At 61.4% G+C, this 27,429-nt stretch overlaps 1 protein-coding gene and 1 pseudogene across 5 annotated transcripts in view; both read left to right on the top strand.

Annotated features, from left to right (window-relative positions):
- ACOX3 (acyl-CoA oxidase 3, pristanoyl) overlaps positions 1 to 26,385 on the top strand; it is a 36,958-nt gene extending 10,573 nt beyond the window's left edge. For 4 of the 5 annotated variants that reach the window (XM_039838016.1, XM_039838015.1, XM_039838017.1 and 1 more), the window contains 12 exons: positions 2,730 to 2,818; positions 6,364 to 6,460; positions 7,963 to 8,145; positions 9,857 to 9,979; positions 11,201 to 11,321; positions 13,332 to 13,451; positions 13,733 to 13,846; positions 18,066 to 18,181; positions 20,856 to 21,030; positions 21,838 to 21,905; positions 23,528 to 23,614; positions 25,818 to 26,385. In XM_039838016.1, the coding sequence (XP_039693950.1) occupies positions 2,730 to 2,818; positions 6,364 to 6,460; positions 7,963 to 8,145; positions 9,857 to 9,979; positions 11,201 to 11,321; positions 13,332 to 13,451; positions 13,733 to 13,846; positions 18,066 to 18,181; positions 20,856 to 21,030; positions 21,838 to 21,905; positions 23,528 to 23,614; positions 25,818 to 25,937 (1,413 nt within the window). In that variant the 3' untranslated portion in view covers positions 25,938 to 26,385. Of the gene's footprint in view, positions 1 to 2,729; positions 2,819 to 6,363; positions 6,461 to 7,962; positions 8,146 to 9,856; positions 9,980 to 11,200; positions 11,322 to 13,331; positions 13,452 to 13,732; positions 13,847 to 18,065; positions 18,182 to 20,122; positions 20,519 to 20,855; positions 21,031 to 21,837; positions 21,906 to 23,527; positions 23,615 to 25,817 lie in introns of those variants that run through there. The other variant, XM_039838018.1, reaches the window with a different exon arrangement.
- On the top strand, positions 1,568 to 1,686 carry LOC120582978 (uncharacterized; annotated as a pseudogene).
- Positions 26,386 to 27,429: the final 1,044 nt, after the last annotated feature.

The raw sequence follows: 27,429 nt of genomic DNA, 5'->3' as shown, positions 1-27,429 counted from the left end.
TGTCAGTTGGCCGTTCGTACGTCGTCTTTGGAGAAATGTCTGTTCGAATCCTTTGCCCTGTGGGAAAAAACAAAGACCTCCCCCCACCCCCCGCCACACACACACGCGGGAGAAGGCGAAGGCTGTTTGCTCAGCACCAGCTGTAGTGGGGGGTTGGCCACCATCACTTGCTTTTGCCGGAGACCCCAAGGCAGGCAGAGGGGTGGGGGAGCTTCCTCGTGGAGAAAAGGGGACTCGGATGCCGTGACGGGGGCCGGGGGCCGCGGGAGGCTGGGCGGCTACTGGAAGGGGGTGTCCGGGTGACTGGTCGGGGGAGCAGGTGAGGCTTTCTCAGTTGGTCCTGAGCGGGAAGTGGGGACGGAAGTTCGAGAAGCTGTCAGTTATGGATCCAGTCCTGGCCGACTGTCCCAGAAGTTGTCGTTCAGCTTCCTGGGTTGTCCCTGGGGCAGCAGGCTGACCTCTTGCATGTCCGACTCACGCAGCTTCCTGGGCGGGGCCGCGGGCTGCGGGGGGAGCTCTCCTCACGGGAGGGCCGCCTTGTCCCTTCGCATGTTCAGTGTCTCAGACCATTTCTATTTGGCTCATGTGCGTTTTTAGTGTTGAGCTCTCCGGGTATTCTGAACACTAAACCCTTACCAGGTAGATGGTTCGCGAATGTTTCCTCCCACTCCGTAGTTGTCTGTTCATTTTCTGATAGCATCCTTTGACGCACAAAGGTTTTATTTCAATGAAGTCCGATCGATCCATTTGTCTTTGTGGCTCCGTCATTATTTTTCAATGCACACGTGAACTGCTGCAGACCAGGTACATTTCTCATCACCGTTCATCACTTCCGTGAGGACAGCTTGGTACCAGAAAGGAACTTCTGACAGAAATCGGACTGGAATTCAGCTTCTTTCAATGTTTCTGGTTCTCAGACTATAGAGCTACAGTGTCTAAATCTCTTTAAAAGTTGTGGTTTAAATTCTCAGAGTGTCTTGTCATCCCGCCCCCCAGCAGACGGTTTCTGTGTCCCCAGCGTGTGTCAGGCAGGGGCTCAGGACAGTGCAGTTCCCTGTCCTTGTGGAGTTGACTGTCTGCTAAGAAGAGATTGAGGCTCGTGGTCCCAAAGCTATTCAGTGAGCATCGCGACGTGCCCCAGAGCATTAGCTGGTCCAGTGAAAGGGTATTTTTTCCTTTTTGATGTGTTGTGTCACATCAGGTCGGCAGTCTCCTCATGTCGTGGGAAACATTATATGTAAATGGGCACAACTAAATATTTTTCAGATAGCTACGACATTAATTCTGCCTGTGACTTTAATCTGAGTCCTTTCTGAGAGGTTAAAATGATATTTGCAGTGACTAAGTTATCATTTATTTCTAGATGAACTGAAAACTTGCCTTAGCGCAGTACCTTTCTGTTTGATCACTTGAAAAGCACCAACATTTTAACTATCTCTTCTCTCCATGTCTACTTTTTTCCCTAACTATATTTTTTATTTCAAATATCTGAATCTTTACTGAGCCTTAAAGACTTCAGAAAAGAGGAAGGATGGTTTACAGTTGGGCTCCATCATTATAAAGTTCAGTCTACGGCCACGCCACCCTGAATGTGCCCGACTTCGTCTAATCTTGGAAGCTAAGCAGGGCCGAGCCTGGTTAGTACTTGGATGGGAGACCACCTAGGAAGACCAGATGTTGTAGGTGTTAAAAAAATACATATAAAGTTCAATTCAGTTTGATGATTCTTCCAGTGAAATAACAGAAACTAGCAAATTATACAAACAACTAAATTCCAAACAGTGCAAATTCAGTATTTCTTTGAGGCAGAATTTCTCAGCTATGACAGGTGGGCTGGATACTTCTCCTGCTGTGGACTGTCCTGTGGGTGTGTAGCGGCACCCTTGGCCTCTGCCTGTAGGACCCCCCCCAGTTATGACAATCAGAATGTCTCAGACATTGACAGATGTTCCCTGGAGTGGAGGGCACGGTGGCAGAATCACGCCTGGATGTGAATCGCTACTTTAAAGGTTTTCTAGAATGAAATCCCACATCCTGAGCACAGAGTCAGGAGCTATCCGCTAGCTGTCTCTGTACTCTTTCTGGCAAGTCTATTGGAAACTCAGTTGGGGGAGCAGAGATTTACAAAGATAATCTTAAGCTGTTTCTCCCACAGCAGTGCGTGCACAGCCATTTCGTCGCTGTATTAAAGTCAGGAAGCCCTCTGCCTGAAGCACACGCACGTGGTCACCGACATCCTCCAGACGCGTGTGCTAACCAGCTCCTGGGCTGGTTTTCCTGTAGCTGCTGTAAAACAAAATACTACAGACTAAGGCCTTAAAACACCAGGCGTTATTCCCTCCTAGTCTGGCGGCCAGGAGCCCATGCCCAGGTGGAGACAGGGCCCCTCCTGCCTCGTGCAGCCTCAGGATCCTGCCAGAGTCCCTGGGCTACGGCTGCATCCGCCAGTCTCTGCCTCCGTCTCCACGTGGCCTCTCCTCGCTCCACGTCCAGGCCTGTCTCTTCTAGGACACTTGTCATTACATTAGGGGCCTCTTAGGGAATCCAGGATGATCTCGTGTCGAGACCCTTCTCTAGCCGCATTCACAAAGAGCCCGTCTCCAGTGAGGCCACGTTTTTGGAGGACACATTTATTCCCTGCAGCGACGTGGAGGAAGCCCGTGGCTCGGTCCCCGGGGGTTTGAACAAAGTCATTTTGAGTTGCTGTTTGTTGCTTTCTGTTTGTGCAGATTCGGGACCCGAAGACCCTTCTTCCCGTGCCAGGGGTGATGGTGGGCGACATGGGGAAGAAGCTCGGGCAGAACGGCTTGGACAATGGGTAAGCGCACAGCTGAGCCTCCAGGTCACGGCGCACTCCTGGTGGGATCGGTCCTCGGGCCCGCTGGTCAGGGCTCGGATTCCTGTTCACACCTGCGATCTCGCAGGGCCCCTCGGCGCTGTCCCGTGCCCTCCTGCCTCCTGCAAGTCAGGTAAACCGCGTCAGGGATGCGGGCCTCAGCCCCACACTTGAGAGCCCGGTCGCGAAGGAGGTGTGAACAGCCCGAGTGCCGAGCGGGTGAATTTGTCCCCAGGCAGGCGGCCGCTCCCAGCTCGGGCATCAGGCCTGTGGCAGCCTGGGGCTCCAACAGCACCGGGCTGTGACGGGGCCTGCCTCCCCCAGGCGAGGTCCCCATCAGCAGCCTCCTGGAACTAGGTGTCCAGCACGTGTCCACACCGACTCTGGGGAGGAGGGGCAGCGTGGTGTGGACTCCGGGGTTGGGGCTGAGAGGCCCGCAGTGGTCTTACCGAGACGGCGCCCCGGGGTGGGCCACGCCAGTGTGGCATGGGCTCTAGCATTGCCATCGCCTCCAGCATCGCCGTGGGGCAGGCTGGTGACCTCCTTGTGGAGGCGTTCCGGAGCGGCACTGCTGCCAGGGAGATGCTCGGACGTGTCCAGGGGCCCCGGGCTCACAGGCTGGTGCTGGGTGTCCGGCAGGACCTGCTCCCTGCCCCCCGCCCCAGGCCAGGGGAGTGCGTGGCCAGCAGAGGGTGCGTGGGCTTAAGGGCACGGAGGTCCTGCGTGCTGTCTTCTGTCTACTTCGAATGTCTTACAATTAAGTGATTTTTTTTCTGAGATCATTTACCTGGAAAATATAGGTTAGATTTAGTCATTGCACAAGAATTTCTGAGTGTGTGGGATGACTGTCTAGTAATCAGAGGCAAATACAAATTGCGTGGGTTGATTTTAGCCAAATAACTCTAAAGGAAAATAATAAAGACCCTCTCAAGTGAGATTTTGGCCTCTGAACTTAGGAGTGGGCTGTGGACGTTCTCTCGTGTTTGCTCTGAGGTGAGGTGGGGCCCACAGGCCTTGGAGATCCATCCGGCACGTGGCCAGGAGGGGTCCCGCCAGGCACTCGGTGGACTTGTTCCCAGGCGGGCTGGGGTGGTGGTGGGCGGCCTCAAGGGGAAGGAGGTTCCTGGACCCTGGGAGAAAGCCCGGGGCGGAAGGACACGTACAGCACCTGGGAGCAGGGCCCGCCACCTGTACCTGTCCCATGTCACACACACCGCGTGTCACACACACTGCGTGTCACACCCTTTCGTGTCACACCCTCCCCATGTCACACACCACCATGTCACACACACACACACACCCCTGTGCCCTCTGGGGACACGGGGAATTCTGGCTGGCAGGCTGGCCCCGCAGTCCGGCCACCTGCTGACCGTTTCTAGAACGGCTGCTGAGCTATACTGGAGCTCAGAAGAGAAAGTGAAACCGTTTCTCCAGAGTAATTAACTTTTCAGTGACGGTCGACGTGCAGTTCTGTGTTAGGCTCCGGTGTGCGACACGGTGACTGGGCACTTGTGCACCTTACGGAGCGACCCCCGATAAGCAGTGCCCGTCCGACAGCGTCCTCAGGTGCCGCAGGAGAGTGTGTGAGACTTCGCTTTCAGTGAACTCAGGCGAATCCTTTTGCAGGCGTAAATATGCTCAGACTTGTCCCATCTCCGAGCAGCAAGTAACGATTTTCCACCCCTAAAAAGGGCACTTTGAGGGCGGATTCACGCGTGCAGAAGCATCTCTGTGCTTTCAAGTAAGCAGCTGGAGCACGCGGGGATGTCAGCACCGAGTCTGGCTGTTCTTAGAAACTGGGGTGTCTGGACTCACACGCTGGTGGGCCTTCCCAGGCCCCGCGGCCAGTCAGAGCCACCCCACCCAGGCCCTGACTGGCGTCCACCCCTGGACAGTGCCACGATGCTGGGCCGGGGCCTGCTGAGGAGCTGGCGTGCGGCCGATTCTCCTTCACGCTCGGCAGGGTGACCTGCAGAGGTTGGCCGCCCGCCTGGACCCCGGCCTGGCAGCCCAGGGAGAGTCCCCTGCCGCAGATCTGGGCCCGCCCTGTGCCCGGCCAGCCCGGCCTCTGCTGGAAGGTGCCGCTCATCTTCCCCCAAGGCCGTCCCGGACTGGGGTTTTGTGGCGCCGACGCCAGCGCCAGCGCCCAGAGCGTGAAGTCTCAGCCGCCGTTGATTCACTGCACGGCACTGGTCGCCGCATTACAATAGGAGAGTTAAGGGCCCGGAAGCTGCCAGCGAGGACCAGGCCGCTGAGCAAGGAGCATAGGCACTGGGTGTCGCTGCAGAACGGGGCCACCCCCTGGTGGTGCTCTGGGGTCACCAGTCCCCACCGCAGGCTGGTGGAGAATGGGCGGGTGGGCCTCCTGGCGGAGGTGGCATCGGGAGAGCAGGGCCACACGCAGACCACCCTTCCACAGGCCGCGAGGAGCTGGGGCCGTTGGAGCAGTGAGCAGTTCACGTTTGTTGCGGGGTTTAGAGTCCCAGGTGGCAGGACAGACTTCATGCAGGGCGGGGCCCTTCCCGTGGGCAGTGGGAAGGCCTTGCTCGGGCGTGGGACAGGCTGGCGGGGGTGAGGTCTGGGAGGGGCCAGGAGACACTGTTGTAGTGAGTCGGACACGGGGCAATCTGAATGCAGACAGGGACGGAGGGCAGCGGGGGAGGCCCCCTAGCACCGTCGCCAGCCTGGGCTTCAGTCGGGGTGGAGGTGAGGAAGGTGACCGGGTCAGGGGTCAGCGCCCACAGCGGGGGTCAGAGGAGGAGCAGGTGCAGAGAGAGGTGCTGAGCTGCTCTTTATAGAGCTGCATTCTGGGGTTTAGTACTAGGACAGTCTGTGACACGAGACAGGTTCTTACTATTAGATAAACACCTGTCGGCACTATCGATTTCTAAGATGGTTTGGTTTTCCGAGTGGTTTCTGTAACGTCCATTACTTTGGGTAACCGTGTCCCTGGACAGCCCCAAACGTGCCCGGTTTCTGACCCGCGGCGAAGCGTGTCCGGCCCGCTCCCCTCCCCATTTGCGAGCAGCCGCCCGCTGGACTTTGGGGCCCCATGCGGCTGCGTGTTCTCCCGTTTGACGTGGCAGTTTCGAAACTCCCGCTTGCTGACTTCGTCGCCCGTGTGGTGGCTGCTGGTGCAGGACTGAAGTGTGACAGCCAGCGCCGTCTTTCCGCAGGGGCTGAGCTCCCCACTGCTGTGCAGGCTTTGTCTCAGGAGCTCTCTGGGGAGCCCTGAGACCCGAGCCCCAGGGGCGTGAGGGCTCAGCCTCCGAAATGACGGATGTGGCTGTTTTGTGCCGCAAGGAACCCCACAACGCACCCACTTTTCTTAACCTCCTTTTCTGGATAGAGAAATTTGTTGGAATTCCCTGTCCACTGGTGTCTTCATGCTCTTTCTCTTCGTCTTGGGGATTTTGCCAGCTTTCAGGCTGACCTTTCATCTGCCTGGGCTCCAGGGGGAGGGGACGAGCCTGGGGATGAGCCGGGGCCGGCGCCCAGTTTAACTCAAGGCCCTGTGCACCCCACAGGTTCGCCATGTTCCACCAGGTCAGAATTCCTCGCCAGGATCTCCTGAACCGGCACGGAGACGTCACCCCTGAGGGCACCTATGTCACCCCCTTCAAGGTACAGGCCTCTCCAGGGCCCCCCTAAATTCATTGAGTAGCAGACACAAAGGGATGTGGCCCTGGGCCCTCTCCAGACAGGTCCCACGTCGAGCTGACCTCCCGAGCAGGCCTGAGCTCACAGCTAGGGCGACCGTGTCTGGGGCCCGGACGCTCCGCGAAGCCTGCCCGGCAGTGGGCCTCACCCAGGTCCAAGACAGCAGGGCCAGTGCACTCGGGGACAAGGACAGCAACAGCGGCATGAAACCAGACGCCACTTAGAAGCAGAGGTGGCGTAAAAATGAAATGAACACGGAGCTGGGATGTAAAAGTTAATCAAGTAAAAGTTAACAGGGAGATCGAAAGCCGAAGGAAGAGTTCGCGGACACAGCGAGCGGGGTGCGGGCCGGGGGCGCGAGCTGGAGGCTGGAAAGGCCTAGAGGCGGGGCTCTCCCGAGGCGCGGGCCAGGGCCGCAGGGCCGCAGGGGAATTTTGGAGAAATGATGACAGTGCGTGTCTAGACTAAAGGGAGAGGGGGAGCCGTGAGGAGCCAGAGAGGAGCGGGGAGCATGGGTCCCCAGACACACCGGAGAGCGCCGAGAAGTTCAGAGGATTCTGAAATCGTCCAGAGGGTGCAGATCCGACACCAGCGGAATAAAACTCAGTCCCCTTCGGATTTCTCCAGCGGGACACCGAACGCCAGAAGACAGCGAAATGGCATTTTACACCTCGGAGGAAGAGGACTCGAAATGTACCTTTTTAAATTCAACCGGACTGTGATTTGCGTGTCAGAATGTAACAAACGTTTGCCAGCATGCTGCAGGGGACATCATTTTGGAAGAAAAGGCCAAATAATAAGGGAAATGAACAAAGGAGCGGCAGCAGGAGGGAGGGGGGGCCGGGTGACAGGCGGGTCAGGAGGCTCTGTGTGGGACGTGCCCACGTCACCACCGACAGGCCTGAGGAGCCACAGCCGCGTGCCGTGCTCGTGCGCTGGTTCATAACCGACGATTGGGAATGGGTACCCACGAGGTGATGATCCGTTTTAAAAAATGCGGACGGACCCCACACCCCTTAAAATGGTCGTGTTTGTTGTGGGGAGAGGGATTCTGGGGTCAGGGTGGGGGGTCAAAGGGAGGCATTTTATAAACAAAGTTTGGCACAGGAGTGTCCGTCTGGCTCGTCCCCCGCCGGCGGCTCTGGTGCAGGCCTGTCTAGCCTCAGCGAGGTTGACAGCAGTGCCTCCTGGTGGGCACTGCCCCGTCTGCCTGGGGCCCCCTTCCTCGTGGAGCCGAGTGTCCCCCAGGGCCCCCCACTCTCTCCCATAGCGATTCACTGATGACACCTGTACCCGGACCCTTCCGCACCTGGGAGACGTGTCTGGGGCGCTGGGGCGGGGCACTGGGGCGGGGCCCCATGGTGGACACTGCCCAGCGTCGAGGATGGACAGGTGCCCGTCCGTCTTCGTGCCTCTCCATCACGCCCCGAGGCGTTCCTGCTGAACACCTTGCTTTTCTCCCGTAGGACGCCAAGCAGCACTTCGGGGCGTCTCTGGGCAGCTTGTCCAACGGCCGGGTCTCCATCACGAGTATGTCCGTCACTAACCTGAAGCTGGCCGTGTCCATAGCCATCCGCTTCTCAGCCACGCGGCGTCAGTTCGGGCCTACAGGCGAGGAGGAGGTGCCGGTCCTGGAGTACCCAATGCAGGTCGGCTCCCTGGCGTGCCCCGCCCCCTTTCTCACGCATGCAGGTGTGCCCGCTGTTTCCGGTAGCTTCTGCGGGCATGCTCCGCCCCCTCTTAGGCATGCAGGTGTGCCTGTTGTTTCCGGTAGCTGCCGTTTGTTTGCTGATCAAACCTCTTCAGGCAATTAACAGCAGCATCGGGAGCTGTCAGGGCGGTGTGGGGCGTGGGGTGTCAGGCAGCAAGGCTGTCAGCAGACCATCTCTAACTGAGAGGCATCTACACAACTCCCCCAGTGAGGAGCCGGGAGTTGTTCCGGAGGACTCTGGGGAGACAGGTGCGCACACCTGTTCCTTACCTGGGAAGGCTCTGCGGGCTTCGGCCAGTGGCCTTGCACGTCCAGGGCCGTATTCTGACTGTCCCAGCCCAAGAAATGGCCCCAGGGAAGTAGACAGCAGCGCTGATCACTGTGGTGTTTGTTGTTGAGAGCCGCAGAAGGGTCACTTGTCCTGCAGGTCCTCAGAAGTGGGATAGGCCAGGCCGCAACCCAGGAAAGGTGATTGTCACCTGGAGAGGGGGACATGCGTTTCATCACGGTGCCTGCTGCAGGTGCTCTGTGGTGCCAGCCCCCAGCACACCATGCTGTGCCCAGCTTACGGGTGGGGACTAAGTCGGGTAGGTGACCTTTATTGGGGAGCAGTAGGTAAAGCTGCTGAGGTCGCAGGCCAGCTACACATGCGCGGAGGTGTATTTGAGTGAAAGGTTCAGTAAACTTAACAGAATCACAGTTGGTTCTTTTCACACTTCTTTTACTTTGCTGTGGACCCGTTTTAATAAACAAGAAAAAGCAAAGGGTCCCGCTTCGTGACCGCATGGCACGCATCGCCCGCCACTGCCACCACCATGGCCTCTGCGCGGCCACCGTGCATCCGGCTGCCTGGGCATCAGTGTGGCTCAGCAGTTAAGAGCTCGCTTGAGTCACGGCGCTTGGGGTTCCCACCCCAAGTCCAGCCTGCCGGCCGTGTGCCCCTGGGCAAGCCGCGCTGCAGCTTGCGCATTGGCGAGTCGCAGCTGACAGCGACGGCTGTCACCGGACGGTCGTAAGGGTTAAGTGTGTGTAAGCGTCAGTATGTGAGGAGCAGCTGGGGTGGCATCAGGCACTCGGCAGCAGGAGCAGCAGGCGATGAGGGTGCTGGCGATGAGGGGGACCGGTTTTCAGGTTTTCGGCCTCCTCCCCCCTCCCCGCTTCCGTCCGTGCACTGCGGGTGTGCACAGGTGGATGGACAGGCTCCCGCCTCTGAGAACTTCCGGCTCTCTGTGAGTCTCAGTTTCCCCGTCTGGCTTAGGGGTGAGTGCGAGTGCTTCATCCCTCACAGGCTCACCAAGCACCAGCTGCCAGCCGGTCAGTCCCACGCTCCGGCCGTGACAGGCACCCTGCCGAGTTCCCTGGTGGACCGATAGCCGGCCGGTCCTCACTCCACAAGGCAGCGCTGAGAGCCCGTGTGCAGGGACCTAGGCGGACGCTGTGCCTTCGCGTGTGGCGGTCGGGGTCGGGACGGAGAACTGGGTTCCACGGGAGTGCAGGAGGCATGTCGGACCGCCCACGCCAGGCGGGGGAGGCGGCGGTGACGTCCCATTGCTCCTGACCTGCCCCCTCTGGTCCGCCCGCTGTCGCGAGGCCTGTCGGTCATCCGTGAGCACCTGGGCGTGTTCACGTGCGTGTTCTGTTCACTTTAGCAATGGCGCCTCCTCCCGTACCTGGCAGCCGCCTTCGCCTTAGACCACTTTTCCAAATTGCTTTTCCTGGGCCTGGTGGAGCTGCAGCAAGGCCTTCTGGGGAACAGCCGGAGCGCCCGGCAGGTGAGAGGTGACGCGCGCGTGTCCCCGTGGCGTTATCATTCTGATCTCGCCGTGCTCCAGCAGCCCACGTCAGCCTTTCTCACAAAGCGACGCCGGCCCGCGGGTTTGTGGCTTGGAGGCTCCCATGCCTCTGTCCGCTGCGTCCCCCGCTCCCGGCCCCCGGAGCTCACTGACATGGGTCCTGACTGCACGCCCAGTCCAGCTGGGAACGCGGCGGTCTGCACAGCCCACGTGACTGGCCCCTCAGTAGATTTCACGGTCCCGGCCCTTTCATAAACAACCCCACAGAGGTCTGAGTCCAGCTGACGGGATGTGAGTTGACAGTCAAGGATTTGTGCCGGAGACAGGCATGCAAGTCCACTGGGATCAGCCGCCTCGTAGAAAGAAGTCCTTTGCTAATTTCTTTGGGCAGTGCACGAGGTGGCTTTCCGTAGCCCCTCACTGCCTCCTGCACAGGGGGAAGATGTGAACCTCAAGGAACGCATTTGAAAACCGGTTAGAAATGCCGCAGATTGGGGTCTGTGCAACACCCTGAAAGGCCTGCATCCCATCCGTACACTCTAGAATATTCAGCGCCAGCATCTGGGCGTCAGGAGGCCGGGGTGGTGCGGGGTGGTCAGCAGGGGGCACTGCCGAGCAGAACCGAGGTCTGCAGGAGCCCTTCTCCAGGGAGGCAGGGGGTTAAGCGAGTTTCTCCCGAGCATGAGTCACCGGTCCCCTTGCCAGCTGACACTGGGATTGTTCTCCCGTTAATAACGTTATAAAGGGCGATCACGTGTTACGCTTTCTGAACTGTGGTTTAACCCGTGCACCACGGGACCGCAGTCACCCTTGTTTGAAGGTGGAGACACTGGTAAAAAGCATCACTTGTCACTTGTTTAAGCAGGTGTGTGCGTGCGCGCGCGCGCGTGTGTGTGTGTGTGTGTGTGTGTGTCTTTCTCCAAACTGTTTTTATTAAATACCACCAACATAGAAGCCAAAGGACATTGGCGTGAGACGGGATAACGCTGGCCGCGGTGGGGTGGGTGGGGTCACAGCCAGGGGCAGTGGGGTGGGGGCCTACAGAGTCGACTTGAAGAGCCATCGCCTTCCCGTCTTCTGGGACCTGGTATCTTGGCTTAGACTGGAGCAGACATGAGCCTTTGATGCTGGGGTTGCACTGACCCCTGACCTCTGGCGCGGGAGCCTCTTTTCACCCGTTCTTGGATTTCCTCTCCCAAGGCTGAGCTGGGGCGCGAGGTGCACGCCCTGGGGTCAGCCGGCAAGGCCCTGGCCTCGTGGACCGCCCAGCGGGGAATCCAGGAGTGCAGAGAGGCGTGCGGAGGACACGGCTACCTGGCCGGTAGGTTTGGGAGGAGCGTGGGACGGTTTCCTGTCCTTACTCCTACCGTTTGACTTCGGGCCGGGGTCAGCAACTGGCCTGTGGGCCAGAGCCGCTGCCGCTGGCTTTGCGAACAGAGTATTGTTGGGGCGTGGGGTGCCCGCTCGTTGGTGCCACGTTCCTCTGTGTCCACGTTGGCACTGTACCTGCGGAGGTGAGCAATCTTGACAGAGCCTGAAACGTTTACTGTCTGGCCCTTTCCAGAGCAAGGTTGGCAGCCCCTGCCCTGGTCAGATCCCTCTGCTTTCCGATGCCCGATGTTCGTGTAAGCATGGAGGTCTGGGGGTAACGCTGCAGCCCAGAGAAAATGTGAGGGCGCCCACTAAAACCAGAGCAGACAGGAGGTTATCTGCTCATTTGAGTTGTGACTTCCTGGTTAATGACTCTGCAGTAAAGCGACACCAAATTGTACTCTGATGAAAAATTCTTAAACTTAGAAAAAAAAAAGACTAAGTTTTTATTGGCGTTGGCTCTCGTTTGGGCAGCTGGCCTGTGGGTTAGAGAGTGGGCGGCCGGTAGCCCGGGACGCAGCCCCGCTCCGCTGCTCCCCGGCTGCTGCCTGACCTCGCTGTGCCTCAGATTTCCTGTCTCTAAAACGGGGATGTCACAGTGTGCCAAGGGGAGTCCTTGCAACGACTGAGCAAGTGAATACACGTACAGCCTGTAGCACAGCGTCGGGCATGGAGCACGTGCCAGTGGCTTTTATTTGCTGCTGTTATTAGAATTGTGATTATTATAGTCATAGTAATTTGCAGCTTACCTGCCAGACTCCCTGTGCCCCAGCCTGAAATCATTGCTTGGCAAAGGCTAGTTACTTCGGGGGCCACACACACGTCCCACACAGAACGGCTGGACGCTTACCGACAGCTTGTATCTCCAGGGGCGTTTCAGGCTCTTGCCGAGTGTGAGCGTTTGGTGATGGCCTTTGGGTCAGCGCAGCTCTGTCCCAGCTCCTGTCCGTGCAGGGTGGCCAGCGGTGTGGCCCTCGGCAGCCCCACACTCGCCCCTCCCTGTTACCGATCTGTGGGCAACACAGCCGCCAGTTACTCATCGATGTGTTTCGTGCTCCGGACAATGCTCTTTGTAGTTTTTGTTGGTTGTTACAACTCACGGAGATGCTACACATAGTTTAGAGTAAGGAATCGAATCCTGCAGCACCGCAGACAACAGAAACGCCTGAATTGAGTGTCATGCCGGGCTCAAACCAGTGAGACTGAACTCCGCGGGGAGAAACGCAACGCCTTTATCTAGGCTTAAACGTCACCTGCAAGTTATTCCTCTAAGGCCTCTCCCAGCTCCTCACAGGCAGTGGTCTGACCGTGGCATGGGGCAGCGGGTCGGGACACCGATCAGGGTATTGCAGGTGACCACAGGCCTGGCAGGATGTGAGCCCGAGAAGCTGGGGTCCCTGCTGCCTCCTCCTATCACAGCCTAAGCTTTGGAGAACATTCTCCAAGGAAGGAGACCCAGATGCTGAGGGTCTGGAGAGCTCCCCTTGAATTCTGCAAGGGAATTGGGCTCCTCCGTGGCGGGAGAGACAGCAGAAAAAAGGTGGGAGTTGCCTTCAGAGATTTGAAATTTCTTGTGTGAAAAGAAGGGTTCGTTCAGGCGTAGGAGGAGGAGCAGCCCCCGAAGTCCGCGCCTGGGCCTCTGTCACCGGCCCCCAGGCTGCAGGGAGTCTGCCCGGCGACCTCGGGAGGACGGGATGCTGACGAAGAGATGTCTTGAGCGCTCACTGCTCAGGAGCAGTGCTGAGCGTTTCACGGGGAGCCGCCTGGTCCCCTCCCAGTGCCCTTGCTGGGTGGTCAGCAGGTCCGAGAGGCGGGGCCCCTGCTTCAGAGCGGTTACGGGCCTCAGCCCGCCAGGAGGGGCAGGTGCAGCGGGGAAGTTCACCTGGCCCAGGATCAGATTCACAAGTAGAGACATATTTCTCACGTACGCACCTAAGTAATGAAAATGGCTTCATTGCAGTGAACCGCCTGGGCAACCTCAGAGATGACAACGACCCCAACTGCACGTACGAAGGGGACAACAATGTCCTGCTACAGCAGACCAGCAACTACCTGCTCGGCCTGGCAGGTAGGGGGCCAGGTGAGCGGCTGCCTGCTCGGCCTGGCAGGTGGGGGGGCCAGGTGAGCGGCTGCCTGCTCGGCCTGCTGGCTCTTGTAGGTAGCCCCAGAACTCATACCAGGTATGGGGTCTCAGGCCCCCAGAGTCATGTCTTCTCTCCAGAGGGACCCTGTGTTTGCAGGAAGTGTCATTACATAGCACTTGACCCACTTCTGAAGTAGCCGCTGAGGCAGGTTGGGGGCGGGGCCCTCCCTGGGCCGTGCTCCGGGTCCGGCTTCCCCCAGTGACCGCTGTGCTCCCAGGTGGTGCTCGCGTCCAGAGCCCTCTGAGGAGCGTGGACTTCCTGGACGCCTACCCCGCCCTCCTTGGCCGGAAGTTCACCGTCACCAGCCTCCAGGACTGCCTGGACGACTCAGGTAAATGCCCCTGACCCGTCCGCCCTGTGGTGACCAGCGGGGGCACCGTGCCGTGGGGGCCGTGGCGGTAGGCGGCAGTGGCTGGCAGAGACCTTGGACGTCGGTGTGCCCTCCACTCACTGGTCGATGCGTCCACTCAGCATCTCCCTGTGGGGACGCGAGCTGGGCACTGGCTCCCAGGGTGAGGCGGGGAGCCCGCCGTCCTGAGGGTGAGGTGGGCCTGCTGCCCCACACGGGCCCTCGGCACGGGGCACCGGACAGCGCTGCTCTGATGCCGTTCACGCTGCAGGTGTGCGTGGGCCTCATCCGCCCCTTCCTCGGCCCAGAGGCGATGGACGCAGGTCCCGCTCTCGCGGCCTCACGGGCTCAGAGGCCCGATCAGAGGCCATCTTGGGGAGCAGCCTTGGAGCTGAGGCATCCGTGGGGGCCATGGGGGGCCACTGGGTGGTTCTGAGCAGCCGACAGGCTGGGTTTGCGTCGTCGTGGTGATGACTCACGCTAATGCTGCTGTGGAAGCCAGCTGCAGAGGGGGCTGGGAGAAGGTGGTGACCTGGGGGGGCCGGGGGGGATGGGGGGGCAGTCAGAGCCGCCGGGACGAGGGTGCAGTGGCTGGGGTGCGAGGGGAAGAGCTGGGGGGGCTGCTTCCCACGACGTGCCCCGGCTCCAGCCCCTGGGCTCGGGGCTGTCCCAAGTGGAATGCAGAGCCAGGTCTGGGCGTGAGCCCGCTGTGCTCCGAAGCTCAGGATTGTTACTACAGCTTCCGGAAGCTTCCGAATGGGCTGCCAGGATGAGATTGTACAGAAGGAACAGGCTTGGGACTTTGGTCCGCTCCTCTGTGTCCCCCCACCCCCGAGGTCGATGGCTTCGAAGAAAGCACCTTCCCACAGGGTCCCAGCTGCTCTTCTGTTAAATCCTGCGTCAAAACCAGCAGCTTTACCCCGCGGCGGAAGTGTCCCTGGTGTCGTGACCTTGCCCGTAGCATTCGGGGAGCCGGCTTCACTTCACCACCTGCAACACCTGTTTCCAGGGCCGCACTCGGGGCTGGGCACGGAGCACGGCGCAGGCGTCCGCAGGCAGAGCTGACCCTGTTAGAAAGAACAAGCAGCCCGCCTGCCGTGAGGGGGACATCAGGCTCCCCCAGGCCGCCCGGGCCTGTTCCCAGCCCCCGCACCCCCCGCCGCGGGACTCGGGGCCGGTTCCACCCCTCCGGCCTCAGCTTCCCCGGCACCCAGGGTAGTAACGGGTCTGCTGCATGCGGATAGGAAACGGGGCCACCTGGGAGGTCCACTCCTGATGCTCACAGAGCTCCCCAACCAGCTGTGGCTACAGAAAGCACTAGAACATGACCTAATCGTTCTGGTGACACCAACCCAGCCAGAACGTTCTCTTCCCTGAAACCCTCGCCCGTCGTAAAGTGAAACGGTAAACAAGCAGCCCGCCAGCCCCGTGCCGTGTCCGCCTTGCGGGAACAGCCCCCGCGGCACCCTGTTTTTCCTCCGAGGGCCCTAATTTCTGCAAGATCCAACACACCGAAAACATTTTCTGGAGGAAAAAGTGCAACTCAAACTTGTTTGGCGAGCGTTGCTCGGCTCCGAGTCCCCCCGTGACTCTCCACGCACAGAGAAGGGACTCGGGGCCCACGGCCGCCCCGCGTCACCGGGCATTCGATCGTCAAACCCCAAGCCTCGGGCTGGCCTCATCCCAGAGAGATCTTTGGTGCAGAGTCGGGCCAGGTTCACGGCCCCGGGGCTGGGCGGGCGGTGGCCTGTGCGGGGGGCAGGGGGTCTCCCTCGGGGGTAAGAGGGTCATTCGGAGCGGAAGGTTCCCGTGACCGTGTCACAGGCGTGTGCGCTGGGCTTTAGCAAACGGTCTGCACGCCGAGGGCCCGCCTCGTCGCTGAGTGACGGCTCTGCTTCCCCTGCGGCCGGATCGTTCGCAAAAATAGTAAATGACGGCGGCTCAGCGTGTTTGCTGCGGACAGCGCGTGTGCCTGCAGGGTGGGGGGGTCGCACCCCAGGTGTCCCAGGTGTCGGCCCTGCAGTGCGGCCACGGGACCCGGGGCTGGGGGCTCCGTGCTGAGCACCCTCGTGGGCATGAGAGATGTAGAGAGCTCTGGGGGTGAGCTGAGCTGTCTTCCAGGAAGCCGGAGGTTCTGAACCGCGTGTTTGGGAGCAGGCGCCAGGCGGGGCGCAGGGCGTGCGGCGCGCGTGGACGTGGATGGCAGGAGGTGGCGCCCAGACTCGGGGCCATGTGCCCTCCAGGAGCTGGGCCCAGTCGTCCGGGCCTTGCTGTCTGGGCAGCCCTAGGCCAGGCCCTGCCTTAGAAAGCGTGCTCGGGGCTGGACTGGACTCACAGATCACACAGGAAACCAAAACCCAGGCAGAGGCAGTGCAGGGGGCAGGGGACGGGCAGAGGTGGACGGAGGGTCACGAGCAGCCCGTTAGAGGGTGGGGCCAGCGAAGGCCCCTGGTGACGCCGGGAGTCCAGGTGTCGCGTGTTGAGTCGAGGGCCCCATGGGCGTGTTCCGAAGCTCCTGGACTGAGGCCGGCGGGAGCGGCCAGCCGAGGAGAGACGAGCACAGTGACAGTGGCAGCTGCGGGGCGTGTGTGAGGGCGTCATTGGCCCCACGTGGGCGGGGGCCGCTGGGGGGCCGCTGAGTGCAGAGGGGACGCTGGGGGAGCCCTGAGGAGGCCGCCAGAGGCCGTTTGCGACCCGGGAGGGCCTCGAGGACAGCAGTGCTGAGCAGGCTTGTCCTCGGCCGTGCACGGCGTCCCCAGGCGAGGCCACCACTGCCAGTTCTCATTCGTCACCGATTTATCACTTACAAAAAATTCCAGGAATTGTCCACGCGGCTCACCCGCGTTCACATCTGCTTTCCCATGCTCTCTGGGGACCGTCCCCTCCGCCGAGCACGCTGGAGCCGCATGACGTGCTCCTTCTAAAAGTGGAGCTGCCGAAGGAGCGGGGCCAGCAGCCGGCGCGCTCACGGACGCACAGCACCGGACCGGCCCCCGACCAGGGCCTTCGCGGCGCCGCTGGTGCGGGGCGGGGCAGAGGGCCGTGTCGGGGGACGGCCCGCACGGCCTCGAGGGACAGCGGCAGCCTCCGGCCCAGCTGCAGCACGTGTGTGAGCGGCTTTGGCCTGAGCAAGGTCCTGGGTGTGTCACTGTGTCCATGAGTCATGGAACGCTTGCGTCTCTGCGACACCCACCCTTGACTGCTGGTGGTGACAGTCCCTCCTGCCGGGAGGTGGTTAAGAAGTGGCAGTCCCAGAGGCTCCGGAACAGGCGTTCTCCAGATGGGTCCTGCCGTGTCCGCACTGGTGTCCAGCACTGACCCGGGCTTTGGGGACATCCTGGATGGAAGGCAGCATCTAAGGCTCGGGTGCCCACTGGGCCACCTCGTGCGCCAGTGTCCTGGGGAGGCTGTGACGAAGTCCCACAAAGTCGGTGCTGAAAATGGAAGTCCGAAATCGAGGCGCGGGCAGGGCTGCGCCCCTCCGGAGGCTCCCGCGACTCCTGGTGGCTCCTGGTGGCCGCGTCAGTGCAGTTTCTGTCTCTGTCGTCATGCGGTCTCGCAGAGTCTGTGTCTCCTCTTCTGTCCCTGTGTAAGGTGCAGGGCCACCCCAACCCCTGGTGGCCTCATCGTGAGACCCTCAACCTCAGAGACCCTCTTCCCAAGTGAGAGCACACCTGTGTTCCAGGGTCAGCGTCGACATGTCTTTGGGGGGACCTTTTTGAGCCCCCACACCTGGCAGGAGTTTGAAAGGAAGGGGTTCGGTCCCCTGGGCCCCGCCCACCAACCCATTGACACCGAAACCGCCCAGACTCCCGGCTCCCCTGCGCGCGTGGCCGGAGCCGTCACTCCTCGGCCAGAGACACCAGCCTGCTCTCCACTGGACTCAGCTGCGCTCTGAGGGGCCGCTGACCGAACAGCCGGGGAACGGGCGGAGTCTGCGGCCGCAGATGCTGTGTCTCCCTCCAGGGGGCATGCGTGGCAGAGAAGGAAATGCCCAGGGCCCTTCGCCCTGTGTGCGCAGACCCCGTACGGCCAGCCACTCCCGGGACGCCCAGCCGAGAGCAGCTGCCCGGCGGGCGTGGGCACCCGAGGACCAGGCCCTCACATGCGTGTGCAGGCGAGGGGCTCGGCGCCCCGTCCCAGTGGGTCCTCAGCGGTTGTTCGATGCTGACTATGGTTTTCCCTCTGTTTCCCGTCGAAGTTCCCCTGGCAGCGTACGAGTGGCTGGTCTGTTACCTGCTCCGAGAGACTCACCAAAAACTCAGCGAAGAGAAGAGATCAGGGAGCAGCGACTTCGCAGCCAGAAACAACTCTCAGGTACGTGTCTGCCTTAGAAGTTGCCCCGTGTGTTGTTAGCTCCTAATTCCTGGGCCGCCAGGCGTCCTAGGGGAGGGGGTGAGCCCAGCCCTCCAGCCCCTTGACCTCGGCCCGCAGCCTGACCTCTGCACTGTGGTTTGCGGTGGGGACAGTGGCGCCTCCCTGGCCTCTGGAAGGGACTGTGGGCATCACAGAATCCCAGCAGTACCAGCCCATCAGCCAGCAGGGGTGACTGGGGGTGGGGCGCTGGGTGCCGGAGCCTCAGACACACCGTGGGGCCAGGACGCCAGCCCGGGTCCTGACCGACAGAGCGGCTGCTCGGTGACATGTGAGGTCACACCGCGCTCTGCCTTTCTTTTTCCAAAGTCATCACCCGCCCCTGCCCCCCCAGGGAGCTGTGGTGAGAAGGGTCCCAGGGTGGCCTTGGTTCTCGCCCTGGACAGGGCCGTTCCCCGTTCCGGGAGCCCCGTGCAAGCACAGTGTGGAGAGACAGCCCGTGAAGCCGGGGCCAGGCGGCGATCCACGCGCCCGTGTCCCCGCACTGATGCTGTCATGTGGGAGGCCGTGATAGAGGAAGCACGGGAGGCTCCTCAACCTGGTGGTGTCCCTTCCCCTCGGTGTCGATCCGTCCCTGTCTGCCCGCCTCCTCTGAAAGCCCGGCCCTCCTAAGCTGCCAGGGCCAGCTGCCCCCTGGGGCGGACACAGAGCTGGTAGTGCCTCCAGGGAATGGTGGACACCTGCCCGGGTGGAGACGAGGAACGAGGACGGGGTCGACGGGAAGGGCTCGGGCCGAGGGCGACTGAGCCAGCGTCGAACCTGTAGCTTAAAGGAAGTGAACCAGCGCCGGCCAGGATCGGCTACGCCTCGGTTCAGAGCCGCAGCGCGTGAAATGGTCATGGAACTGCCCTCGGAGTGGGCAGCGGCCGGGCGGGCTCGGTCACTCGGACGCTGGCGGCTGCGGACTCGCTCATCCCATGTCGCTCCTAACTCTGTGTGTCAGATCGTCTTCCTTCAGACGGAAACGGAGGCCTTGCCCTGAGTTACAAGCCGGCACCCCAAAGAGGTGGAGGGCACAGAGGGGGTCCCGCTTTCCCACTCCCAGACCCGAGAGCTGCCCGGGGCCGGTCGCTCCGTCCGCACTGGCCGTCACCCGTGCCGGCGCCTGGCACGTGTGCCGTCACAGCAGAAGCCAGGCGGTGGCTCGTTTGAGAAGTAGCTCACCTTCCTTAGCCCTTTGCCAAGGGACCCTCACGGTGTCCAGTGGGTCACGTGGCAGAACACGGAGGGGCCGGCGGGTGTCCCCGGGGAGTTTTGCGGAGCTGACCGGCACACGTGAGCTGAGGCACAGCCCCACGGAGTGGCTGACGGGACAGCAGCCTAAGGCCCAGAAGGGAGGGTGTGACCCGAGGGGGCCTGTGGCGCCCACCCCAGGTCTGGGTCAGCGAGCGTTCAAGGCCGAGCTCGGGGTCGGTCTGACAGCTGGGCGCGCCCAGAGCCCGGGGCTGGACCTTCAGGGTCCCGAGGGACGTCGTCCCGTCCCACACAGCAGCTGGAGCGGGCGCAGCGCACGAGCAGGCGTCAGGGGACGCGTGTGCCCTCGGCGTGGGCGGGCCTCCCTGAGGCCGGGGGCCGTCAGCTCCGACGGTGGACGCGTGCCCCTTCCCCGCGGCAAGTGACACTGGGAACGAGGTCGGGACGCAGTGGGCAGCGGCCACTGCACGTGCTGTCGACGGAGGGCGGGAGCTGCTGTCCCGGGGGAGACTTGCTGCTTTAGTCAAAATGTGACGCGTGTTCCCTCTGACACCGCAGGGAGCCTTTTAACTTCCATCTGTCTGCTCCGCCAGTAACACCTGCCGCTTACTGTCTGCTTCGCAAGCCAGACGCACACAGTAGGTTCTTTTAGAAAAAAGTAAAGATGTGTCTATTGCGATTTTTTTCCGGGTAACACTGACGCATGTTCAAAACGAGAAATGTACAAAGGAGGACGGGGGTCTCCCCACCCCGCCTTCCAGCCTCACCACCCCTGCCCCGGAGCCCACCCTACCCGAGTTCCTGGGGACCCCCTCCAGGGACATCTGTGCCTCAGAAGGCAGATGACAACATTTTTCTCCAAAACGTGTCGTATCACACCGTCGTCTCTGATGAACGAGGAGATCGAGGCCAAGAGAGACGCCCGGGTCACCTGGCTCACCTGCGCCAGGGCCGGCCTTGGACCCGGGCCTGCTGACCCCAGGGCCCAGCTCCTCCCTGTGCTGCACGGCTGACGTCTGAACGCGGCCGGGAGAGTTTGGAGCTTGTTTTTTATCTCAAGCATCCATTACGTGTTAAGGTGGCAACATCTTCAGAAACTAGAGTGTGGCGGGAATGCACACCTGGCTCCAAACTGGCTCATCACGTCCGTTCCTGGGGCTGGAGGTTCATTGGGCGTGGGGGCTCGAGAGAGGGATGCTGGCATTGGGACCAGTGTGGAGGGAGGGGACGGACTGGGGGTACAGGGCTGTCCACCCAGGACGGCAGCCTCCGCCTGGCCGGCCCTCGCTGTGCGTGTGCGTTCTCAGCAGGCGGCGGGTCCAAGGTTTGCTGCCGTCAGCGGACGGCGATCCTCAGCTACTTTGAGTGCAGGAGGTCCCCGGCCGTGGCTCACGGCGGGGTGGCCCTGTGCGTTGGCTTTCAGGTATACTACAGCCGCTCCCTGGCCCTGGCGTTCCTGGAGCTCACGGTCGTGCGGAAGTTCCACGAGTTCACGCACCAGCCCTGCGTGCCCCCCACCTTGCGGGCCGTGCTCCAGCGGCTGAGCGCGCTCTACGGCCTGTGGTCCCTGAGCCAGCACGCGGCCCTGCTGTACCGAGGTGAGGCCCCGCCGGCAGCCCCTGCCGTCCAGGAATGCCCAGACTCGAGGCCCAGAGGGCTTCCTGGAGGAGGCAGTGCCCGGGCTGACTCCTGGAAGACTGACAGGAGTAGGGTAAACCTGTTCCTCCGCTTGTCCTATTATCGTCCCCCTGGGGAGACTTTTTTCCTTAACACCCCTGACACGTTAGTGCTGCAGATAGAGTATGTCTCTGTTCCTGTCCTGTGTGCGTCCAGGCTTTGTGGAGATTGTGTTTTGCAGTGTGGGAGGCAAGGCTGCGGGGGGCCTCGCACCCACTCCCTTGTGGGTCCAGATAGCCCCCCACACCCCGGGCCACAGCTCAGTGCCCGTGGCCCCTGCCAGCCCCATGTCTGTCCCTTCTCAAGAGTCATCCTGGCCACCTGAGCTAACCATCCCAAAGGCTTGATCTGGGCACAGAACCACCTCCCCTGTGTGCAGGAGAAGGGGCCCAGCCCCCCAGCCCCGGCCCCTCCGCGCTGGGCTCCATGCAGCCCACCCCTCCTCACATCCCATGCTTTGCCTGCCTCACGCTGGGCCCTGTGCCCCTGTCACCCCAGCTCCTGGCCCTGCGCTCCTGGTATATGCTCAGTGAACCGGTGGGACAAGGGACATCAGAACCTGGCCTGGCCAACAGGTCCCTGCAGAGGGGTCGCAGCTCAGCGGGGCTCGGGCGGCGGCCGTGATGCAGTCTCACACAACGTGTGAGCTGTTTCAGGGTGATTGCTGTTTGCGGGTGATTTTGGACTTAGGGTACCAGACCCTGGGCTAACCAGCCCTGTGCTTACAGGTGGCTACTTTTCTGGTGAGCAAGCAGGTCGAATGGTAGAGCGTGCCATCCTGGCCCTGTGTTCGCAGGTGAGTCGTGGTCACCTTTGTGTTAGCACATGACTGAACCGCCGCACGGCGACACGCACTGGCCTCCGCCCTCCGCATCTGTGCACGGGCAGCGTTCGGCAAAACAGGAAAATAGCCAGAAAACGTGCTCCTGTCAGAAATTTCAGGGCAAGAGCAGCAAGGGGGGGGTCCCCGAGTCTGTGCGCCCTCACCTGGCACCCCTTCCAGCCACCTCGGTGGGTCCCCTCCCACACGCTCCAAGTCACGCAGCCCCCAATTTCAATTTGCTTCCTGGGATTTCGCTTTCTCTCTGTGCCTCTGTCACCCAGAAAACTCAGACGGCCCCAGTCCCTACTCGATGTCCTAAGGGTGCTCTGTCCAGCATGTTCCGCAGGGACTGATGTCCGGAGCCCTGTGTCCCCACGGTCACCCCTTTCTATGGGGACTGTGGGCAGTGAAAAGTGGCTAGTCGCTTAGAGATTGTTTTCTTTCGTTTTCGTTAATTTGAAGAGCCACGTGCGCCGCGGCCGCCGTGCTGGCCAGTGCGGCCAGCCCTCAGTCCCTCCTCTCCCTTCGCGGTGGGACGGGAACCAGCCCTGCCGGCCCCTCAGCCGACGCCCCAGTGACGCCTTCGTTGCTCCCGCCGGCACCGAGCCGGTGCGCTCCGCGTGGTGTCTCTGGTCGCGAGCCTCTCCCAGGTTCGTTCGCGAGCACCCAGCGATGGCTCCGTGTCCCAGCGTGCTAGGCAGGGGCATGTCGATGGCTGTGGTACGTGGATGCGGCCGCATTTCCTTTTCGCACAGTAAAACCAATGACAGGAGGCATTTTCCTCGCCGTGGTCTGGGACGCTGAGTTGCTGTTTATAAACACACAACAGGGGTCACCCCAGCTCCCTCTCTCCCTGGGCCTTTCCCTCAGGTTCTCGGATCGCAGCCCTGCCCCGCCGGTCTCCCCTGGAAGTGGGGTGGCTGGTTCATCTGGGCCGTGCGGGGCACGGCGTCTGCACCGCGGAGCTGTGCTGCTGTCTGCCCCCTGTCTGCCCTGGTGTGGGTGGCCAGCCCTGTGCTGGCCCGTGGCCCCTTCTCAGTGTCTGTTCAGTGTAGCCGTGGCATTTCACAATCGTCGTTAGGAAAAAAAAAAGAATCTCTTTTGCGTTTCAAGAAAATTCTTGGGAGGCTTTTCCCCTGAATCCCATATTGAAGAACAATTTTGCAAAACCGCGCGGGCCTGGGCGCGGGCCGGGCGGGCCTTCTCCAGGCGCCCCGTGTGCCTTCGCCGCCGCTTTCCGGACCCGTGTTCCTGTGTTGGGACGGCCGCCGCCCAGATAAGTCAGGGCTCGGAAGACAGTTGCCAGTTAATGAGCTGCAGAGCCGTCCCTTTTACAAGCAGTCCCTACCTCGTAGGAAAGAAGAAACTCAGTTGAAAAAATTAAATCGTTGGAAGTTTGAGTGAAGAGCAGCACGGTGAGGACGTTCGGGGCGCCCCGAGGGACCGTAACCGGCCAGAGAGGAGACGATGCTTCCGGAGTCAGGCCTCGCGCCAGCGTTACGGTTGCTAGCGGGTCCAGCAACAAACTCTGGGCTCTGTTCCTCCACAGTCGCCATGGAGACGCGTTGCCAAGCGATCGCTTTGTTTTCCCACAGCTGAAAGACGATGCCGTCGCCCTGGTGGATGTGATCGCGCCTCCCGACTTCATCCTGGACTCGCCAATCGGCAGAGCTGACGGCGAGGTAACGGCCCCGTGCTCGAGTGCCCGCCGGGCCGCCCTGGGGGCCGACGGCCCTCATCCCAGAGCCTGGGGTGATGGCTGGCCCCTGCCGGGAGGTTGTCGCACCGGGGCAGAAGCCCGGTGGTCTGGGGTGAGGTCATCGTCCCCCAGAGCCTTCCCCTGAGAGACGGGCTGGCGGCTGGCCCCGGGGGGCTGTGGTGCCGAGGTCAGCGTGAGCCTGTGTGGAGCCGTGGCCCTGTTCCAGGCCCGGTCTTCCCAAGCGTCCCACAGTGCTGGCTCCTGCCCTTCTGTCCAGCGGGCCCTCGCTGCCCAGGGCACTAATGTCCATCAGTTTCTACGCTGCCTCTCAGTGGGGCCGTCTCTGGCCTCCAGCTGAGGGGCCCTGCCACACGCCCCACTCCGGCCTCTGTGACCCTGCGGTGCTCATCACCGAGTCCACAGCTGTCCCTTACACGACTACTCTGGCACGTGGTGATGCCAGTGCTGGGGGACACTCGGGTCTGCTCAGCACCTTCTGCTGGTATTGATCCTGTATTGCCATGAGGACGTGGCATTTCAGAGTGCTGAAGTCGGTGCCTGAGGTCTCCCAGCTGTCTGCACCGGGACAGGATTCACCCGACTCGTCCCCTGACCCCAAGGCCATGTCCTTGCTGCTGAGGCAGCTGCTGCCAGCTCAGGCTCTGCCTGGATAGACAGTGGACGTAAGGGGACAGGAGTCCTCCATCTGTCCTCAGGCGACTGTAACAGCCTTATCTAGGGAGGGGCAGGTGCCCGGCCTCTGCACGGCCCAGGCCACACTCGGGGAGGGGACTGGAGTGCCGGGTGCGGGGCGAGCAGGGCGGGAGCAGCCGCATCGGGTCAGTGCACGTTTGCTGCCCGTTGTGCTGGGGGGACACCTGACACCAACAGGCCAGGAGCTGGGTCGATACCGCGTCTGGAAAGATGACAGGAGTGACCCTCGGTCCCCCGGTGTGGCCATGGCTACAGGAGGGACCGTGCTGAGCTCATAGGAAGTGGGCTGGCCTGGGCGATGGGGACCCAGCAGGCATCAGGTGGGTGGTGTTTGAGGAAGAGGCAGCACAGAGGTGCCCATCACGGAGGGCCTGGGCACGGCCTCTCCTGAGGACCCCCAAGCACACGGAAGCACTGGGGGCGGGGGTGGCCTGCTCTGCAGAGGGCAGCCCTGTCTCGGCAGCTGGGTGACCAAGGAACTGCGGACAGCCGGCCTCAGGGTGAGGGCCTGTCTGAAACCAGAGCCGGCAGAGGCCTCGGACGACGGGGCGGTTTATGCCGTCCGAGGGCTGATGTTTAAACCAGGTGCTGCTTGTGAGACACTGTTTCAAATGCACAAACACAGCTGTCGGAGGCGATTCGAGACCATCATTACATGAAGCATAATGCTCCACATTATAAAGTGGAGCCTCGGATTTGTGACCTGGGGAGACGAAGTCTGGATCTGTGTCTCTCAGGGAGCCAAGAGTAGCAGCGTTAGAGCAGGAATCACAAAGTGCGTCTAGCAGGTGCAGGGAGGGCGGCTTCTTCAAAATGGGATCGGCCGACATCAGCCAGGTACAGGATGGGCCCCTGCCCTGTCCCTGGGGACGGTCGGCGACTGGTCTGCCTTCTGGGCCTGGGCACTGACCGCGGGGAGCAGGTGGAGGGCTCAGCCGTCTGCCGTGTGCAATCCTCACGGCCGTCCCCTGCGGCCGACTGCAGCTGTCCCCGTTGTCCAGTGCAGCCACTTGGCTGAAGGCCTTGGAGGAGGCCGTGGCGGGCAGCGGGGACAGCGTGCGCCAGGCCTGGCGGGCCAGGGGCCCCGGGGAACACAGCAAGGCCAGCCTCGCGCTGTCCTGCCACTCAGCTGCACCTGCACCCACCGTGCCAGCCCACGGCCACCGGGGCGCCAGGGGACAGACCGGCACAGACAAACGTGGACTCGCAGAGTCCATGATGGCCACACACGAGCAGGAAGCAGCGTCCGCTCCGACGAGAGTTTCCAAAGGAAGGGACTTTTTCCCAGATGTTTCCTACTGGGAAAGAAAGTTTACATAAACTAAACTTCAGTCATCTTAATTTTTCTAAAAGGTGACAGGGGAGAACGTCCTATGTTTTGGCGGAAGCTTCCAAGGGCAGCGGCTTTTGCACGCTCGGAATCTAGGGAAACTTTTCTGATCGTTGTTAATGTGTGTGCATGTTTTTTGCAGCTCTGTAAAAACCTCTGGACGGCTGTCCTCCAGGAAAGCAAGGTGCTGGAGAGGGTGTCGTGGTGGCCGGAATTTTCCACCAACAAGCCCGTCGTAGGCAGCCTGAGGGCGAAGCTGTAGACCCCCGCACACGGCCAGCTCGGTCTGGTTAGGCCGGTGAAGACGCTGACCTCACATCCCAGCTCTGGAAGGTCCTGGAAGCCTTCTGAAGGCGCACCTCTGCCCTTGCCTGGTTGGCCAGCCCGTGCACCCGGGGAGGTCCGGACCGGGGCGTCCCGCCGGGCCAGCCCCCGACCCCGAGCCCCGGGGCGCAGGGGCGGCGGTCCGCTGTGTGCACACAGGTGTCCACGGCCACATCTCCCTGATGGGCTCCGGCTCTCGATGACGGAACCTGCACTGCCCCCTGCACAGACGGGAAGGCGGGCGGCTGGCACACGGGGGCACGGGGCGGCCGCGGCCTCGGTTCCTCTGGGGTCGTTACGGCACGGCCTCACCGAGTGCCGCCAGCCTGGTCACTCGTCGGCCACTCGGCTTTACCGCGTCATTAAAATCCACCACAGACTTTCTCGTTGTGCTGTAGGTTGTCTGAATGACATCATTTCAGATTCTTAAGGAGAAGAAAAATCCATTTTCTTGCTTTCTCGCGTGGAGCTAGAAGTCCTGGACGGCACAGGGTGTTGTCGTCAGCAACCCGAGTGCCCTCCCAGCCTCTGTCACCCTGGAGCCCGGCAGATGTGACCCAGGCCCCCACAGGGCACAGTGTCCCTGAACACGTGAGGATGGTCCTCATTTTTCAAAGTAGCCCCGAGAACCTCCGAGCACGTGAAGCATGGGCAGCATCTGTTCTTAAAGACCGAATTCCCAGCTCTGGGGCTTGTGTGTGGTTACTTCTCAAGCCTGTTTTCGTTCCTAGAAAAGGGGCACGTGCGCACACACGCAGACGCACATGTACGCACACATGCACGCGCACACCACACGCACTCGTACACACACGCACGTGCACAGCTCCCAGGAGCATCTCGGTGTAGTGGCTATGTTTATGGGACGTTTACTGTGTGCTGGAACTTTCTGTCCATCTCGTGGACTCTTGGACAACCGTGTGAGGTGACTCATACTGTCGAGCCTGTTTTATGCACGAGAAATCTGACCCTGAAAGGCTAAGTGACCGCCGTGGGCCACACGACCAGCAAGCGGCAGAGCCAGCCCAGGCCCCGGGGCTGCCCGGACGTCCTCAGCCCCTGTGCGTCCTCCGAGCCGGGCACCTTGCTGGCCCGGCCAGTATCAGGGCTACAGTGTCAACTAGGGAGCAGTCCCCCTGAACGTGATGCACCTCCGGTCGGGTGTTCTCCTTGGTTTTAAACAAACCCTTCATGTTTTGGGGGACTGTTTTGTCCATTATGCCTCTCGGTGCCTGCTTTCAGGAAGATGGGAACGGCAGATGGTGACCCAGACCCTCAGTGGTGTAGACGGGTTGTTCTGAGCGCGAATCTAAATAAGTCAGAGGAGCCCGTGATGCCATGAGGGGTCCCCAAGGCCAGCCCCCCTGCCTGAGTCCCGGTCCTGCCAGCTGGGGTCACACCGACGTCTCTAAGGCGTCCCCTCACAGGACGAG

Source organism: Pteropus medius, unplaced genomic scaffold (assembly GCF_902729225.1).
Source record: "Pteropus medius unplaced genomic scaffold, Ma_sr-lr_union100, whole genome shotgun sequence".
Taxonomy (NCBI): domain Eukaryota; kingdom Metazoa; phylum Chordata; class Mammalia; order Chiroptera; family Pteropodidae; genus Pteropus; species Pteropus medius.
Note: the sequence above shows the minus strand (reverse complement) of the source record. Positions and strands in the feature narration are given on the sequence as shown.